The sequence below is a fragment of the Orcinus orca genome, chromosome 1 (genome assembly GCF_937001465.1).
Source record: "Orcinus orca chromosome 1, mOrcOrc1.1, whole genome shotgun sequence".
Classification (NCBI taxonomy): Eukaryota; Metazoa; Chordata; class Mammalia; order Artiodactyla; family Delphinidae; genus Orcinus; species Orcinus orca.
In genome coordinates, this window is record NC_064559.1 from 58,597,358 (window position 1) to 58,613,279 (window position 15,922).

Sequence of the window (15,922 nt, forward strand, 5' to 3'; positions counted from 1 at the left end):
AATTATACCACAGAAGTTCTCCCACAGGAGTGAAAGTCCTGAGCCCCATGTCAGGCTTCCTAGCCTGGGGGTCTGGCAATGGGAGGAGGAGCCCCCAGAGAATCTGGCTTTGAAGGCCAGCAGGGTTTGATCACAGGAATTCCACAGGACTGGGGCAAACAGAAACTCCACTCTTGAAGGGTGTACACAAGGTCTCATGCGCACCAGGACCCAGGGGAAAAAAGCAGTGACCTCATAAGAGTCTGGGCCAGACCTACCTGCTAATATTGGAGGGTCTCCTACGGAGGTAGAGGGTGGCTGTGGCTCACTGCAGGGACAAAGACACCAGCAGCAGCAATTCTGGTGAGTACTCATTGGTGTGAGCCCACTTGGAGGCTGCCACTTCCTCCCCAAGACCTATCCCCTCCCAACCGTGCTGGGACGCCTCAGGCCAAACAACCAACAGGGCAGGAACACAGCCCCACCCATCAGCAGACAGGCTGCTTAAAGTCTTCCTGAGCACAGCCCTGCCCACCAGAGGGACAAGACCCAGCTCCACGCACCAGTGGGCAGGAACCAGCCCCTCCTATCAGGAAGCCTGCACAAACCTCTTAGACAGCTTCATCCACCAGAGGGCAGACAGCAGAAGCAAGAAGAACTACCATCTTGCAGCCTGTGGAAAAGAAACTGCAATCACAGAAAGTTAGACAAAATGAGACGGCAGAGGAATATGTCCCAGATAAAGGAACAAGATAAAACCCCAGAAGAACAACCATGTGAAGTGGAGATAGGCAATCTACTGGAAAAAGAATTCAGAGTAATGATAGTGAAGATGATTCAAGATCTCGGAAAAAGAACTGGGGGGAGGGACAGATTGGGAGTTTGGGATTGACATGTACACACCACTATATTTAAAGTAGATAACCAACAAGGACCTACTGTATAGCACAGGAAACTCTGCTCAATATTCCACAATAACCTAAATGGGAAAAGAATTTGAAAAAGAATAGATACATATATATGTATAACTGAATCACTTTGCTGTACACCTGAAACTATAGTCCAATATAAAATAAAAATTTTTTTAAAAAGGAGTGATTAAAATATTATTTTTAAACCAAGTACAGATTTCTTTGCCATCAGGATAACTTTAAAATATCTAAATTATTAATAAGTATTTATAGAATGTCTCATGTAGGATTAGTCAATGGGTTAGGTGTCAAAGATAAGATAAAAGACAGCTCTTTTTTGAAAGGAGCTTATCATCAGCAAGAAGAGGCATTCACCTAAACAAATAAATTACAAACAAATTGCAGTGCAGTATCATAATTGTTATGATAGAAGTAAATACAGGGTTACAATTAAAGCACTAAGAAGGGAGTGAGGATGGAGACCAAGAAAGGGCTCACAGAGGCCCTTCAGGAAAAACGATGACTGAGCTATATCTTAAGGAGACTCTAAACAAACAAAATCACATGTACAAATATTAAAGGCACAAAAAATCTTTGTGAATAGTGCAAATCACTTAGAAGGGCTGAAGCAAGCGAAAAGTGACAACAGATGTAGCTGGAGAGTTATTCAGGGATCAGATGGTGAAAACTAAACACAATCACAAATGATTTGAACTTTCTTAAGGTATAAGGAACCACTGAATAATTTTGAGGGAACAGGAAAAAAATATGTGTGCGTATTTTAGAAGGGCCATTTTGACAACAGTGAGGAGGATGAATTTGAATATGACCAGTCTAGAAGCAGTAAGATCAGTTAGGAGGTCACTGTAGTAATTTAGTTTGCGGGGGGAAAAAAAAAACTGTTTAGAGCCTTAAGTAAGAAGAGAAGGTAGTTGTAGTAGACTGTAGAGTAGACAGTTTCAGTTAAGAAGCTTGAGCTGGTGGTATAGATTTGGGAATCAACAATGTTTTAAGTGATAGTTGAACTATGGGAGATATGATCTGCCAGGGAGAAAGGAGAGAGAAGAGAAGGAAACCAGGAGCAAGTTCTGGGGGACTCCAGTGTTTAGAGGCAGGCAAATGTGGATAAGCTCTTGAAGGAGACAGAAGAAGAATCATGAGAAAGATGGAGAAGAATCCAAGAAAGAGAGGTGTCAGCTTCAAAAAGAGAGTGGAATTCAGTATCGGGAATAAGTGTCCCTTCAATTTGGCAATCAAGTCTCTGGTTAACCTTTACCATAATTATTTCAATAGAGTGGTGGGTGGAAGCCAAACTTCAGAGGGTTAAGGAATTAACTGGAGATGAGACAGTAAAGATATAGCAAGCACAAACTACTTTTTTCCCCAAGAAGGTTGGCCATGATGAAAAGGAGAGGAATAGGACAGAAGACACGTTTTTGTTACTTATAAGTCAGGAGAGACATAAATATATTTATACATTGACTTATTTTAAAATGTGATGGAGAAGGCGATGATTCAGGAAACAGAGGAATCCAGAGAGTAAGTTCCTTAAGTAGGTGAGAGTACAAGTAGAAGCCCAGCCCTGGTCAGGATTAATACTTCAACAGAGACAGAGAGAAGGATGGGCATGGCTGGGAATACACATAGGTTTGGGGGCTAGAAATTAATGTTCCCATTTATGGCCTCTATTCTCTCTGTGAAATCATTGCTGAAAGTGATGAGCAAAGCATCTTAAAAAGAGTGTTAAAAGTTTAACGTCACTATGGTGGAGAACACTGCAAGTCACTAACTAATGAGATGCTGAAGACAATGGGTATATTATGTGGCACTAATCCACACAGATAGAGGGTTGTCTCCAAGCTCTTCAGCAACCTGGGGGAAAGGGAGATAAAACACAAATAGTAAATTCGACCAGCCTTAGAGTTTTAACAGGTGGCAAAGTTAATCCAAGAAGAATTAAAGTAACAGATCAGAAAGTTAAAGGTAAATGTACTGCTTGTCAATTTATTGCCTCTCAGCTCCAAATTCAACCTGCTTGCCCACTCTGTGAAAATAATCCTGGGCCCTCTAAGTATTTTTCCTTTGCTGGCTGGCACCAAGTGAAGTTTTGTCAGGAGAGGCGGGGCCTGGAGAGACACTGAGGGAGGAAAAGGCAGACTAAAGCAGGCTACTGCAGTACAAGGCAGCCACTGTCCCCACCTTGAACAGTTTGCAGCAGAGTGTCTCCAAGGAGACACCTCCCCATGGACACCCTTTCCCTCCCAGCACAGAGGGCAGATTTCACTGCAGCATGACACTACGGCAACTTTTCTGCCACCCAGTGAGCCACATCCAGGCCCACTTTAAGGAAGTCCCAGTCTTAGCCCTTGTCAGGGGCCCTCTTTCCTGCATGTTCTCCTAAAGGTGGTACCTTAGCATCTGCTCCTTACAGCTTCTACCCCTATATTCAGTTGTTCTCTTAACTTCTTACTAGCCAATCCCTCATTCCTCTAAGCCCATGTTATAGTTAATACATTTTTTAAAAATTTTATTTTATTTATTTATTTATTTTTGGCTATGTTGGGTCTTCACTGCTGCACGCAGGCTTTCTCTAGTTGCGGCGAGCGGGGGCTACTCTTCATTGCCGTGTGCGGACTTCTCACTGCGGTGGCTTCTCTCATTGTGGAGCATGGGCTCTAGGCACGGGGGCTTCAGTAGTTGTGGCACGCGGGCTCAGTAGTTGTGGCTCACGGGCTCTAGAGCACAGGCTCAGTAGTTGTGGCACACGAGCTTAGTTGCTCTGCGGCATGTGGGATCTTCCCGGACCAGGGATCGAACCCGTGTTCCCTGCATTGGCAGGTGGATTCTCAACCACTGTGCCACTGGGGTAGCCCTTAATACATTTTTATAGTAACTGTTCCCTGTTCAAACTGCTGTGTGGTTTCTCTCTTCTGGTTGGACCCAGACTGATACAATGGTCAGGAAATATAATAAAATCTGGAAGAGACAGGAAGCTAAGAAAAAAAAAAAAAAGAAGCCAAAGGTCTGAAGGTCTCTTTGAGTTTAAAGACTGGTTATAGGGAGAGTAAAGGAGTGAGAGAGCTGGAAGGGTTGGACCCTGTGGCAGAATTTAGGTATAGAGAAGAACTGCTCTCTCCCTTCCTCCTCCCCAGCACCTTTCACACCTCACTCATAAAGTAGGAACTTCCACCAACATTTCTTCTCTCTTGAGAAAGTACTACAGGAGAAACCCTTGTCATTTTCGTCACCTCGCAGGAAAGAAAAAAAAAAAAGAGAAGACAAAAGAAGACCTGTGAGCCCCTGACCTGTGTTGGCTCACAGCTCTCTGCTTCGTGGAGCAGGTGCACTCCATCACTGCTCACTGTAGAGGCCCGTAGGTGTGAGGTTAGCCAAAAAACGCTGTGCTCCTTCTGGGTGCACATCTCACTCTCTCCGCCACTGTGGACTCTGAAGTTAATGGCTGGAAGAGGAAGTAATGGGAGATTCCCACTTCAGCAGGAAATCCCAGCCATGTTTTCCAATCTAGATTTATCAGCAGCAAAGCAGATACTAAATTTCAATTCTCCTTTAAGCTTTCCTACTAATTTTCCAACTGACTTAAAAGCTAAAAGAGGGTAGAAGGGGGTAATCAGTGCTCTGAAAACCCTAGATTTAGAGTTTTAAATTTCTGAAGAATCTTTTGGTAGAACATTTGTCCACCATGACAGGGACTGGAAGAGGTCACAAGTAGTGTGATGCTAGTGTGGAATGAATGGAGAACCACTGCAGTCAAAGATCTCCAAGAGCAGCAGCTGCTGGGTGTTGGACATGACCTCTACTGAAGTCATCCAAGTTGAAGGTGAATTTAGGATGGAGAGGAAAAATGTAAGCCAAGTTCTAAATATCTTGATGAATACAAGGCAGTGACCAGGACCTGATGGTGACAGTGAATAGAAGAGAGAAGGGTGGCAGAGCTGGTAACACCCGGGCCTTAATGGAAGACTTTTTATAGGAAGGTGAAGGAATAATGTTTGGAAGGCACAAATGGAGAAGTACACAAATGTCATGCCTGATCCAGGCCCTAAGATTCTTTGAGTTTGGGCCAATAAATATCCTTCAGTGAAGGGAGCTGAAGGGTAAACAATAATCTCAGGGAGAAAGCTAGGTTTTATTCAAGGCAACATATAAAATGTTTTGAGAAGACAGTACAAATATACAACCACCACTGGTCTAGAGAGCTTAATGGAAAAGGAGGTTCAAAGGGTGGAAAGCAAAGAATAAAAGCCAGAAAGTGTCCAGGAAGAAGCTGTCTCGTCCTATGCCATCGGCACCAACTGTTGGTTTTCCAGTAAGCTGGATACAATGGGAAGTGATAAAAAAAAAAAAAAAAAATGATTCATACATACCATAAACACTTTATATAACTCAAAACATAAATGTACACACATGTGCCAATCTTTTGATGTGAGGCCAAGGCCTGTTCTCTGCATATGGATCTGCTGATTGGAGTTATGCGTCTTCTGTCTTACATAAACCACATCCTTCATCTGTGATTTCCAGTTTTGCTTTCTTTAAAGTGGAGGGGAAACATAAAGACACTCGGGAAATCATCTGAATGCAGAGCCCATCTAGATTTTTATCACCGCCCCCCCCATATACTTTTAGCCTTGTCCTACCTACACGTAATCAATTGCAAAGCTTTTGTAGCTAACCTTTATTAAGTCATTCCAAAGCTGGATTTTTATGGAAACAAAATTCAAAGTCTTTCCTGCATTTGATCAATTTATTTACTCTTCACTTAACCTACATAATTAAAATAAGAAGGAAAACTGGCTAAACAGGTTTGAGGACAAACACAGCACAACTGGCCATTGGAAAGAAGACCACTTAACTGGTGGAAGCAGGAATGCATGGGCAACCTAAAGAGAAGCTTTTGGCTGAAGAAGACATCTATGTGCTGAGGGCGGCAATCCATGTGATTAAATAGAGAACGCAGTTTCAGTTAGTTCAGCAAGTCAGTTAAGAGGAGGCCAATATACAGGTGACAAGACTAACTGTATTTTGAGGTATAGGCAAGGACAGGAGGGATGTGAAGTATTATTAAATGGCTTCAAGTTTCCAAATGAAGAGCTGGCATAAAGACATTTTTTTCTTCCCCATGTGCATTCTTTTCCCTTTCCTCAGTCCCTTAATGCCTATGGCGTTTTCCTATTTTAGAGAAGAGAAAATAGAACTTTAAGGAATAAGGTAGAAGAATAGTAAGAAGTCTAGAGAAGGGATCTGAAGCTCCAGAGCCACTTCTGGGCCCCAAGCTAGTTCCACCTAACTCCTTTTCTTTTAGCATTGACAATCCTGAATTCCTAAATTTAGATTCCTTTCCTCTTTCACTACTTATATCTTTCCTTCATCTGAGTTTTTCTGTAAGGTAACTGGGAACCAACACTCATACTCATTCTCTCTTTCTTCTCACTGGTTTTTCAGGAATGTTACTCATAGTAACCATACAGAAAGGGAAGGGTAACAAAACTAACAAAATCGGAAGTATCTATACTTTCAAGAAATAATCAAAGTAACAATAGTAACTGCCACAGGGCTAGGCCTACCCTATCCTAACACCATCAGTAATTCCCTTCTTATATTTTCCAATACAGGGTACCCCTTTCATGTCCCTATGGAATGGATGGAATCCAGCACAATTCCTCCATGTTTCTCAGTGAAGAGCCCCCAGGTTGGGAAGTCTCTTGCCCACTACTCTCCATCAATAAATATTACAATAAATATTACAAGGTAGGGAATATTGGGTGCTACTAAAAATGGCCATTTATAGATTAACCACCATTTACTGAGCACTTACTATGTTTAATCAATGTGTTAAGTGCCTCATGGGTTTCAGGCATCATCTTGTTTAATCCTCACTGAGGTGATATCATCATCATTATCATCATCATCATCATCTCCATTTTACACAGAAATTAACAAAAATATAAAGATTAAGTATGATGCTCAAGGTCAGACAGCAAGTAAATAGCAGAGCCAGGATTTGAATCTAGATAACTGGACCTCAGAGGCTGGGCTCTTAACTACTATACCACAGTGCCCCTTCCCAGAACATCCAGGTTCAAGTGGAATTCATTTAAAATTTAGAAGAATTACCTTTTTGTTACAAACAATATCACTGATTCCTTTCCCCTAACAATTACTCCCATCCATGCATCACAGGAAAAATTGGTTTAGGGCATTCACTTAATTGTTCTAAAGTCATGTTTACCTGATTAAGACAACAACCCTATTTGGAATGGGGTGATAGAAGTCAATACGCCCATATATCATGAAAGCAATTCCCATTCAGTACTTTTCACAATCCTTCCCCTTGAGCAAACACACAACCTTCTATGACAAAGTGGAGAGTCAGGGAAAGAGAGGTATGTAGCAGGGTAGGAAAGATGGGTAAACCAAGTAGTTACTGGTTGCAAAGTTACATAATTCAAACTTACTTTTTTGGTACACTTCTTGACAGTGTTGATTAATTCTTGTATTACCAGATCTACACTCTTCAAGGAAGGCCCTTTCAGCTTTACAATTTGTTTTTTGACTATTGCTTCGAATGCCATGTCTGGAGTAAACAACCCTGTCCTGAACATAAGAAAGAAAGCAGCACATTAGATATTTTAAATTGAATGATATTCAATACTCTTTTTAAAAATGTTTTAATTGACATGCTACTTCAAGCATGCAAAAAGCCTAGTTTAAAAGTTACATAGTGATTTATTCTATCCACAGTATCATTTGTAATAATATCCTTAATACATTCTATAGATGATTAACATTACCTAAAAACAGTTCCCAAAATGTTTTCAAGGCTCATAATGTGACCCTCAATATTTAATTGTCATTTGTCTCAACTCACTGGTTCACAGCAATACAAAGGAATGCTACAACAGAAATGGTGTCCTAAATTTACATTTCTATTTCTAAAGTATTCCAAAAGCAATCCTCTCTTCTCCTTCATGGAGCAGAAAATTATCTTCACTTTCTGAACACTGAAACAGTAGCATTCCTGGACTACACAACATATTCTTTCCAGGAGAGCTGTATTATAGTGAGCTCAGTGGTTCCCAGTTTGAGGTCCTGGGGTGCTGAAGGAAAAGGAAGGCAGTTAAGTGGAACTAGCTTAGAGCCCAGAATGCCTAAATTGTGAATTTACAAAAATGACAAACAATAACCAAAGTAGCAAGTATCTTTTCATTTGGATGGAATTAATTCAAATTGATGTCATAACAATGCTTTTCTCATGCTGTACAGAAGCACAGGAAAGCAGGTATGTGTATGCATGTGTGCGTGTTTCATAAAAAAGTAAAAAATGATTACTCATATTTAAACAAAAGGTCAATGGAGAAAAGCTACAATAAGAGGGATCCTGAGCCCTGACATATGCCATGCCCAAAGACGTGCAGGCTCCAGATGTTGGTGGTTGATCCTCCCCATCCTAGACCCTCCTCCCTCCCCCTTATTTGGTTACCTTCTCTTCCTGAAACACTCAGTCTTATGGTACCTCTTTTGGGAGAATTCTTTTTTTTTTTTTTTTTTTTTTGCGATACACGGGCCTCTCACTGTTGTGGCCTCTCCCGTTGCTGAGCACAGGCTCCGGACGCGCAGGCTCAGCGGCCATGGCTCACGGGCCCAGTCGCTCCGCAGCATGTGGGATCTTCCCGAATCCGGGCACGAACCCGTGTCCCCTGCACCGGCAGGCGGACTCTCAACCACTGCGCCACCAGGGAAGCCCTGGGAGATTTCTTTAACACTTCCATTTTAGCAGCCTTATTCTATGTCCCTTCTTATTTACTTAGCACCCTGTGCCCACCTCCATTTCTAATTGTACTGTAGTAATCATATTATATTGTAATTGTAATTTCTCCACTTTGGATACAGAATAAAATCCACGTTGTTTAGTCTGACATTAAAAATTTTCCCCCGTCTGTCCCTAATCTTCCTTTGAGGTTATTTTCCTCCTTCCTTTCATGCATGCTATGTTTCAGCCAAACCAGACCATTTGCCCTTCCACAAACATATTCATACTAATATTTTATGTCTTTTCCTTCATGTATGATGTTCATTTCACCTTTCCCACAATTTCAGCCTGTCCAAATCCCACCTGTGCTTCAAAGACCAGACCAAAAATAACCACTTCCTACAGCTCGCCTCCTCCAGTCCTGCCGCTGACTAGGTCTTCCTTCTCTGAATCCCAGCGTCCTACTTTGCACTACAGTAGTCTGAGCACATATTTTAGTCCTGTTACTACACTGGTAGGGAGAGTCATTATTGTCTTTATCTTTGTTTTCCCCACAAGGAGGGATCCCTTGCTCATCATTGGCACTCAGTGTTAGCAGAATGAAGAAGGACCATAAGGTGGGTCCCCAGTGGGCAAAGATGCTTTCTATTATTCAAATATCTAACAGAATCAGTTGGGAACAAAACTCTTCAAATTAAGTGTATTTAAGGGCATAAATAATCACACCATTAATATGTCTTATACTCAGGACATTGTGCACTTCTTATCATCTTATAGGCAAATGAACTCCAGAATAATAGTAACAACCAATCTCTTCTGTTGGTATGCATGTAAATCAGAAATCTACAATCCTGAATTACTGAGCTTTTGCAGTTACATTCAACGAAAATGTAACTGGTAAGGAGTTTTAAAAGCCAAGTAAAACTACTGTATTTGATTAAGTAAAATACTTTATGACCCACCCCCCCCCCACAAAACGTAATTTGGTTCCACTGCATTTATCAGATCTGTATGTTCACATACTAGCTCTGCCCAGCTAAAGAGCAAGACATAGTTTCTGTACCAAATGTATTCTGGATTTGACGGACAGGGAATAGAATTAATAGGGAACTAGAAACCCTGTTGAAGGTTAAGAAAAAAACATTGGATGTGGTTATAGATGTTGTCTCCTTTTCACTTTGTGAATGCATATTTGCCCATACTATTTGAGACTTGTAGAGGAGATTTTCTAAATTTTGTAAGGATAGATACTTCAAATGTCATAACTCCTTTGGAAAATCACCCATCACATGCACACTCAGGGTCAAGTTTTGCTCTCTCAGCCTCTGTTTCCAAAATAGTCTAAAGTTGGCCCTATTGCAAAAGCTGAGATACAACCGGCCAATGGACTGGGGATCCCTCCTTCATGTAAGATGATCATGAAGTAGGCAACCTGTTTTCTTACCTTGAATTCAGGATGCCTCAGTTTAACATATGCTCCATTACATTGTATTTAGCCCTCTATACATGAACTCAAGAAATGTGTGTTTTAAATCCATTTTTTTAATCAATTATTTTTATCAATTCATTTATTTTTTATCATTTATTTCTGTAATGAAAGTAAATGAAAATAATCCCACTTCATACAAGGGTGAATTCAGGTACAAGTTCTCCTCCCAGCCTCATGTCCCTCCGCTCTCCTGTCTACATTCCTAACTCCAGTCCAAATGTATGGCTTCCTGCTCCACGAATACGTGCTGCCTTTTGCCACCTCCATGCCTTTGCTCACATTACTCCCTCCACTTTAAGCCCCCTGTTTTCTCCTCCAGCCTCAACAATCTCCCTCCTCTCACACCTCATTGCATTGCCACCTACCCCATACACACACAAACAGACAAACACACACACACAAGCACATGTATCCACACAGACACCTTTGCTTGCTGAAATCATTCTTGTTCTCAAAACAGGGAAGGTGTGACTCTAAAGCAACCACCTTCATTAATCTTTCCCAATCTTGCTCCATAAATCCAGCCAAAATTAATCTATTTGGTCTCTGTGTAAGTAATGATCACTTATGAGCAAGTCTGGCCTCTGTCCCTGAAATACAGAGCCCTGAAGAACAAGGTCTTGTTCATCAGTAAATCCCTGATTGTTCAGAGCACAGTGCTGTGAGGGCAGAAAGGGTTTTTGTTTTTTTAACTGTAAACAGACAGTATGCCAATACTAGAAATTACCATTGAATCCAAACGAGGATTTCCTATTTCTTACTCCCACCTCTATATTCTACTCTGCTCAGATGATGAAAAGGCTACTTCACTAGCCATTCATAAACATTAACTTTTTTTAGTAGCTTGAACTGAAGACAAGGAAAATGTGAAGCACTTGCCTGATACCATGTATGTTTTTGATTGCATAGCTTATTTCTCTTCGCAGTTCTTTCTCATTGAACTCCATCTGCAGATGCAAAATGAGCCACAGTTATGACAATTCCTTTGAATAATAATATCGTTGAATATTAAAAAATGAGAATAACTTGACTCCATTATTAATAAAGACTCATGTCTTTCCTAACCTAAACCCAGATGGTCAAAACATCTGTTTATATAAAGTTCAAGGCAACACACACAGAACATTAGGGATTTCTGGGAGTTTTAGTGTAGCGGATTTTAACTCTATTATAGATAAGGAGTGCTGTGCATAAAGGATGACTTCTGGACATAAATCTGGCTATTCATTTGAATATATAATTCTTCATTCTTTTGCTGAATATAGTAAATGTATTCATATATGAATGCATAAATAAGAGTGTCACCTGATGTACAATAGCAGTCCAGCTGTGCTGAGATTAACAATGGCTGTCTTTTCTCCCTGGCCATTTTAACCACCTGAGTTCAAAGCCTCTTTAAAAGAGGAAATTAATAATATTTTGCCAATCCAACACAGGATAGAATACTGTATAAAAATTTCCCATAAGTTCTAGGTATCTTAAATTTACTTGGAAGTAGGATCAAAGTGTCATAGAGCTTAGACCTGGAAGGGACATCAAGAGAACATTTGATTCAGCCCCTAACTTTTGAGATTTGGCCTCTCCAGCCTCATTATCTGTCCATTTTCCCCCTCACACTTTATGCCATAGAGCAATGAACTGCTTTAGTTCCACAGCTCAGCCTTTACCATTCCTCCCTTTCTGTCTGGAACAACCTCTCCTTCTACTAATCCCACCTCTTCCTGCTTAACTAGCTGCTCATCCTTCTTAAGTCAGCTCAGAAGCCAGGCTCCTTTACACAGTCAGGCTGGGATTCATGTCCGTGGGCCTTGTTTCCATAGCACCCTGTGGTGAAGTTTGTCACTTTACCTAGCACATTTTAATGAAATTGTCTATTTACCCATCTGCCTCCCACATCAAGAAATAAGCACCCGCCTCTGTATGTGAGGCAAGTAAAATAGTCCCTAAAACTACCTAGCTGCCTATTGGGCATTTCAAACTGAACATAACCAAAACAAAACTCTTGATTCATACTTCCACACTGAACTTTCCCTCAGTTCCCCTCATCTGATGGGCACTAACACTTTCTCAACTGTGCCAGCCAAAACCTTGGGAGTCATCTTGAATCTTCTCTTTTTTGCATCTCCCATATCAATCCAACCCCCATTGACTCTACCTCCAAAATCACAAATCCATCCACTTCTCTCAAGCCTCTCTTCTGAGGCATTTTTACTATAAAGCTAAAGAAGTTTAAGTTTCAAGACTTCTCCCTTGCATAAGCTCCTTCCAAGACATGTGTCTGTGTTTATAATTTTGTATTCTTCTCCTTCAAGGGTTCCCCAAAATTGTATAGGCTTCAGGCCCCACAGAAAATGGATCCACCCCTGCTCTGGCCCTACTGTTTAACTCACCTTGTCTCCCTCAGTCCACTCTTGCCCCTTTACAATCCAACCCACACAGTGTTCTTTTAAAATCACCAGCCAAATCCTTAAAACTCTCCCTTAACTTTCCATTGTTAAATGTAAACACTTCACAGCAACACAGAAAGTCCTGTGTAAACTGGGCACTTCCTTCCTCTGAATTCATTTTCTTCCCCCCGACCCATTCATCAGCTCTACCCCAGCCTCAGCTGTTCCTCACCTGCTATACAGGTGCTTGTTCTAGGGCTTTGTCCTTGGCTTCCTGCCTTGAACAACCTTCTTCTTCCAGATACTTACAGGTAGCCTCTTCATGCCATTCAGGTCATGCTTTAAAGGCCCCGTAGTCAGAGAGACCTTGTCTGAATATTCCATCAAAACTGGCTTAGCCAATGGGGAACTACGGATAATTGTTTCCTGGTAGTGCCTGAGTTATCTACCAAGTTTTATCATTTGTATTTTTCACAAAATGTTAATTCCAATGTGCTTACACTTATATTCTACTTTTTTAATTACGTTCTTATGTGAACAGTTTCTGATTATTAGTCTTTAATTTTTTTCATCTTATATAATCCAATAAATTGATATTCCATAAAAAAATTTTAAATAAATGTTAGCTCTTACGCTTGACCAAAAAAAAAGTGGCTTATGCAACTCCCCTTTCTCTCATATTATATTACATAATAATACTTGATACTTTTTTCCTTTTTTATTTGTTAATTTTCTGTCTTTTCCCACCAGACAGTATCTCTGTCTTGATCCCTGGCATGTAGACCACTGGTACACAGTAGGTACTCAAGAAATATATATATATTTTTTTAAATATTTATTTATTTATTTTTGGCTGTGTTGGGTCTTCGTTGCTGCGTGTGGGCTTTCTCTAGTTGTGGCGAGCAGGGGCTACTCTTCGTTGTGGTGCGTGGCTTCTCATTGCAGTGGCTTCTCTTGTGGAGCACGGGCTCTAGGCGCGTGGGCTTCAGTAGTTGTGGCACGTGGGCTCAGTAGTTGTGGCTCGCGGGCTCTAGAGCGCAGGCTCAGTAGTTGTGGAGCACGGGCTTAGTTGCTCCGTGGCATGTGGGATCTTCCCGGACCAGGGCTCGAACCCATGTCCCCTGCCTTGGCAGGTGGATTCTCAACCTCTGCGCCACCAGGGAAGCCCTCAAGAAATATTTTTAAATTAACTAGACAACAAATAAACCAATTAGTCATTGTTGAATTATTGAAATATCATTAGATCCCATTAAATAAAATCAGAACCATCAGTAAGAAAATAACTTCTCTCCTAAATCTCATTACCTGAGTATGGAGCCTTTGTTTAAAGAAAACCACTTACCACTCATATAACATTTGATGAAAAGTTATGTAGAACAGAATACAGAAATGAAATGAAACAAAAGGAAAAATAACATTTGGTACAAACCTTTACTATCTCAAAAGGAAAACGTTCATGGAAAATACGATTGATTTTAGCACCCCCTGAGAGCTCCAGGGTATCTACTTGATCCCCTGACCCTTCAATTCTCTTCTCAAAGTCCACAGCGAATTGCTGAACCATCCTATAATTGTGAAAGAGAAATAAATTCAAGTTAAAGTTACAAGGTTTCGCATTTTTCATTTTAATTTGCTATGGTTAGCAATTCTTTTCCTGGTGTTCTTAGCGGCACCTACTGGCAGAATTAACATTGCACTCTATTCATTACTCAAAATGTAACTATATGAAATACACGTTACTAAGATTTATTTCAGACATTTAATTTAAAATATATATTTTAAAAGTAAGGAACCAAGATGGCTGAGTAGAAGGATGTGCTCTCACTCCCTCTTGCGAGAACACCAGAATCACAACTAGCTGCTGGACAATCATCGACAGGAAGACACTGGAACTCAGCTGAAAACATACCCCACCATCCAAAGACAAGGAAAAGCCACAAGGAGACGGTAGGAGGGGCGCAATCACAGTAAAATCAAATCCCATAATGGCTGGGTGGGTGACTCACAGACTGGAGAACATTTATACCACAGAAGTCCACCCACTGGAGTGAAGGTTCTGAGCCCCAAGTCAGGCTTCCCAACCTGGGGGTCCGGCAACAGGAGGAGGAATTCCTAGAGAATCAGACTTTGAAGCCTAGTGGGAATTGATTGCAGGACTTTGACAGGACTGGGGGAAACAGAGACTCCACTCTTGGAGGGCAAACACAAAGTACTGTGCACATCGGGGCCCAGGGGAAGGAGCACTGACCCCAGGGAAGACTGAACCAGACCTACCTGCTAATGTTGGAGGGGTCTCCTGCAGAGGTGGGGGGTGGCAGTGGCTCACTGTGGGGACAAGAACACTGGCAGCAGAAGTTCTCGGAAGGACTCCTTGGTGTGAGCCCTCCCAGAGTCTGTCATTAGCCCCACCAAGGAGCCCAGGTAGGCTCCAGTGTTGGGTTGCCTCAGGCCAAACAACTAACAGGGAGGAAACCCAGCCCCACCCATCAGCAGACAAGTGGATTAAAGTTTTACTGAGCTCTGCCCACCAGAGCAACAGCCAGCTCTACCCACCACCAGTCCCTCCCATCAAGTCTCTTAGATAGACTCATCCACCAGAGGGCAGAGAGGAGAAGCAAGAAGAACTACAGTCCTGCAGCCTGTGGAACAAAAACCACATTCACAGAAAGATAGACAAGATGAAAAGGCAGAGGGCTATGTACCAGAGGAAGGAACAAGATAAAACCACAGAAAAACAACTAAATGAAGTGGAGATAGGCAACCTTCCATAAAAAGAATTCAGAATAATGATAGTGAAGATGATCCAGGACCTCGGAGAAAGAATGGAGGCAAAGATCGAGAAGATGCAAGAAATGTTTAACAAAGACCTAGAAGAATGAAAGAACAAACAAACAGAGATGAACAATACAATAACTGAAATGAAAAATACACTAGAAGGAATCAATAGAGACTAACTGAGGCAGAAGAATGGATAAGTGACCTGGAAGACAGAATGGTGGAACTCACTGCTGTGAAACAGAATAAAGAAAAAAGGATGAAAAGAAATGAAGACAGACTAAGAGACCTCTGAGACAACATTAAATGCAACAACATTCACATTATAGGGATCCCAGAAGGAGAACAGAGAGAGGAAGGACCCAAGAAAATATGTGAAGAGATTACAGTCAAAAACTTCCCTAACGTGGGAAAGGAAATAGCCACACAAGTCCAGGAAGCGCAGCGAGTCCCATACAGGATAAACCAAAGGAGAAACACACTGAGACACATAGTAATCAAATTGACAAAAATTAAAGACAAAGAAAAATTATTGGAAGCAGCAAGGGAAAAAACGACAAATAACATACAAGGGAACTCCTGTAAGGTTAACAGTTGATTTCTCAGCAGAAAC

At 41.3% G+C, this 15,922-nt stretch overlaps 1 protein-coding gene across 12 annotated transcripts in view; it reads right to left on the reverse strand.

Moving 5' to 3' along the window:
* The window catches only part of DNM3 (dynamin 3), a 573,184-nt gene that overhangs the window by 342,134 nt on the left and 215,128 nt on the right, over nucleotides 1–15,922 (reverse strand). For all 12 annotated transcript variants that reach the window (XM_049715524.1, XM_012532983.3, XM_049715544.1 and 9 more), the window contains exons 8-10: nucleotides 13,964–14,099; nucleotides 11,027–11,094; nucleotides 7,364–7,502 (exon numbers count right to left, since the gene is read on the reverse strand). In XM_049715524.1, the coding sequence (XP_049571481.1) occupies nucleotides 7,364–7,502; nucleotides 11,027–11,094; nucleotides 13,964–14,099 (343 nt within the window). The remainder of the gene's footprint in view (nucleotides 1–7,363; nucleotides 7,503–11,026; nucleotides 11,095–13,963; nucleotides 14,100–15,922) is intronic.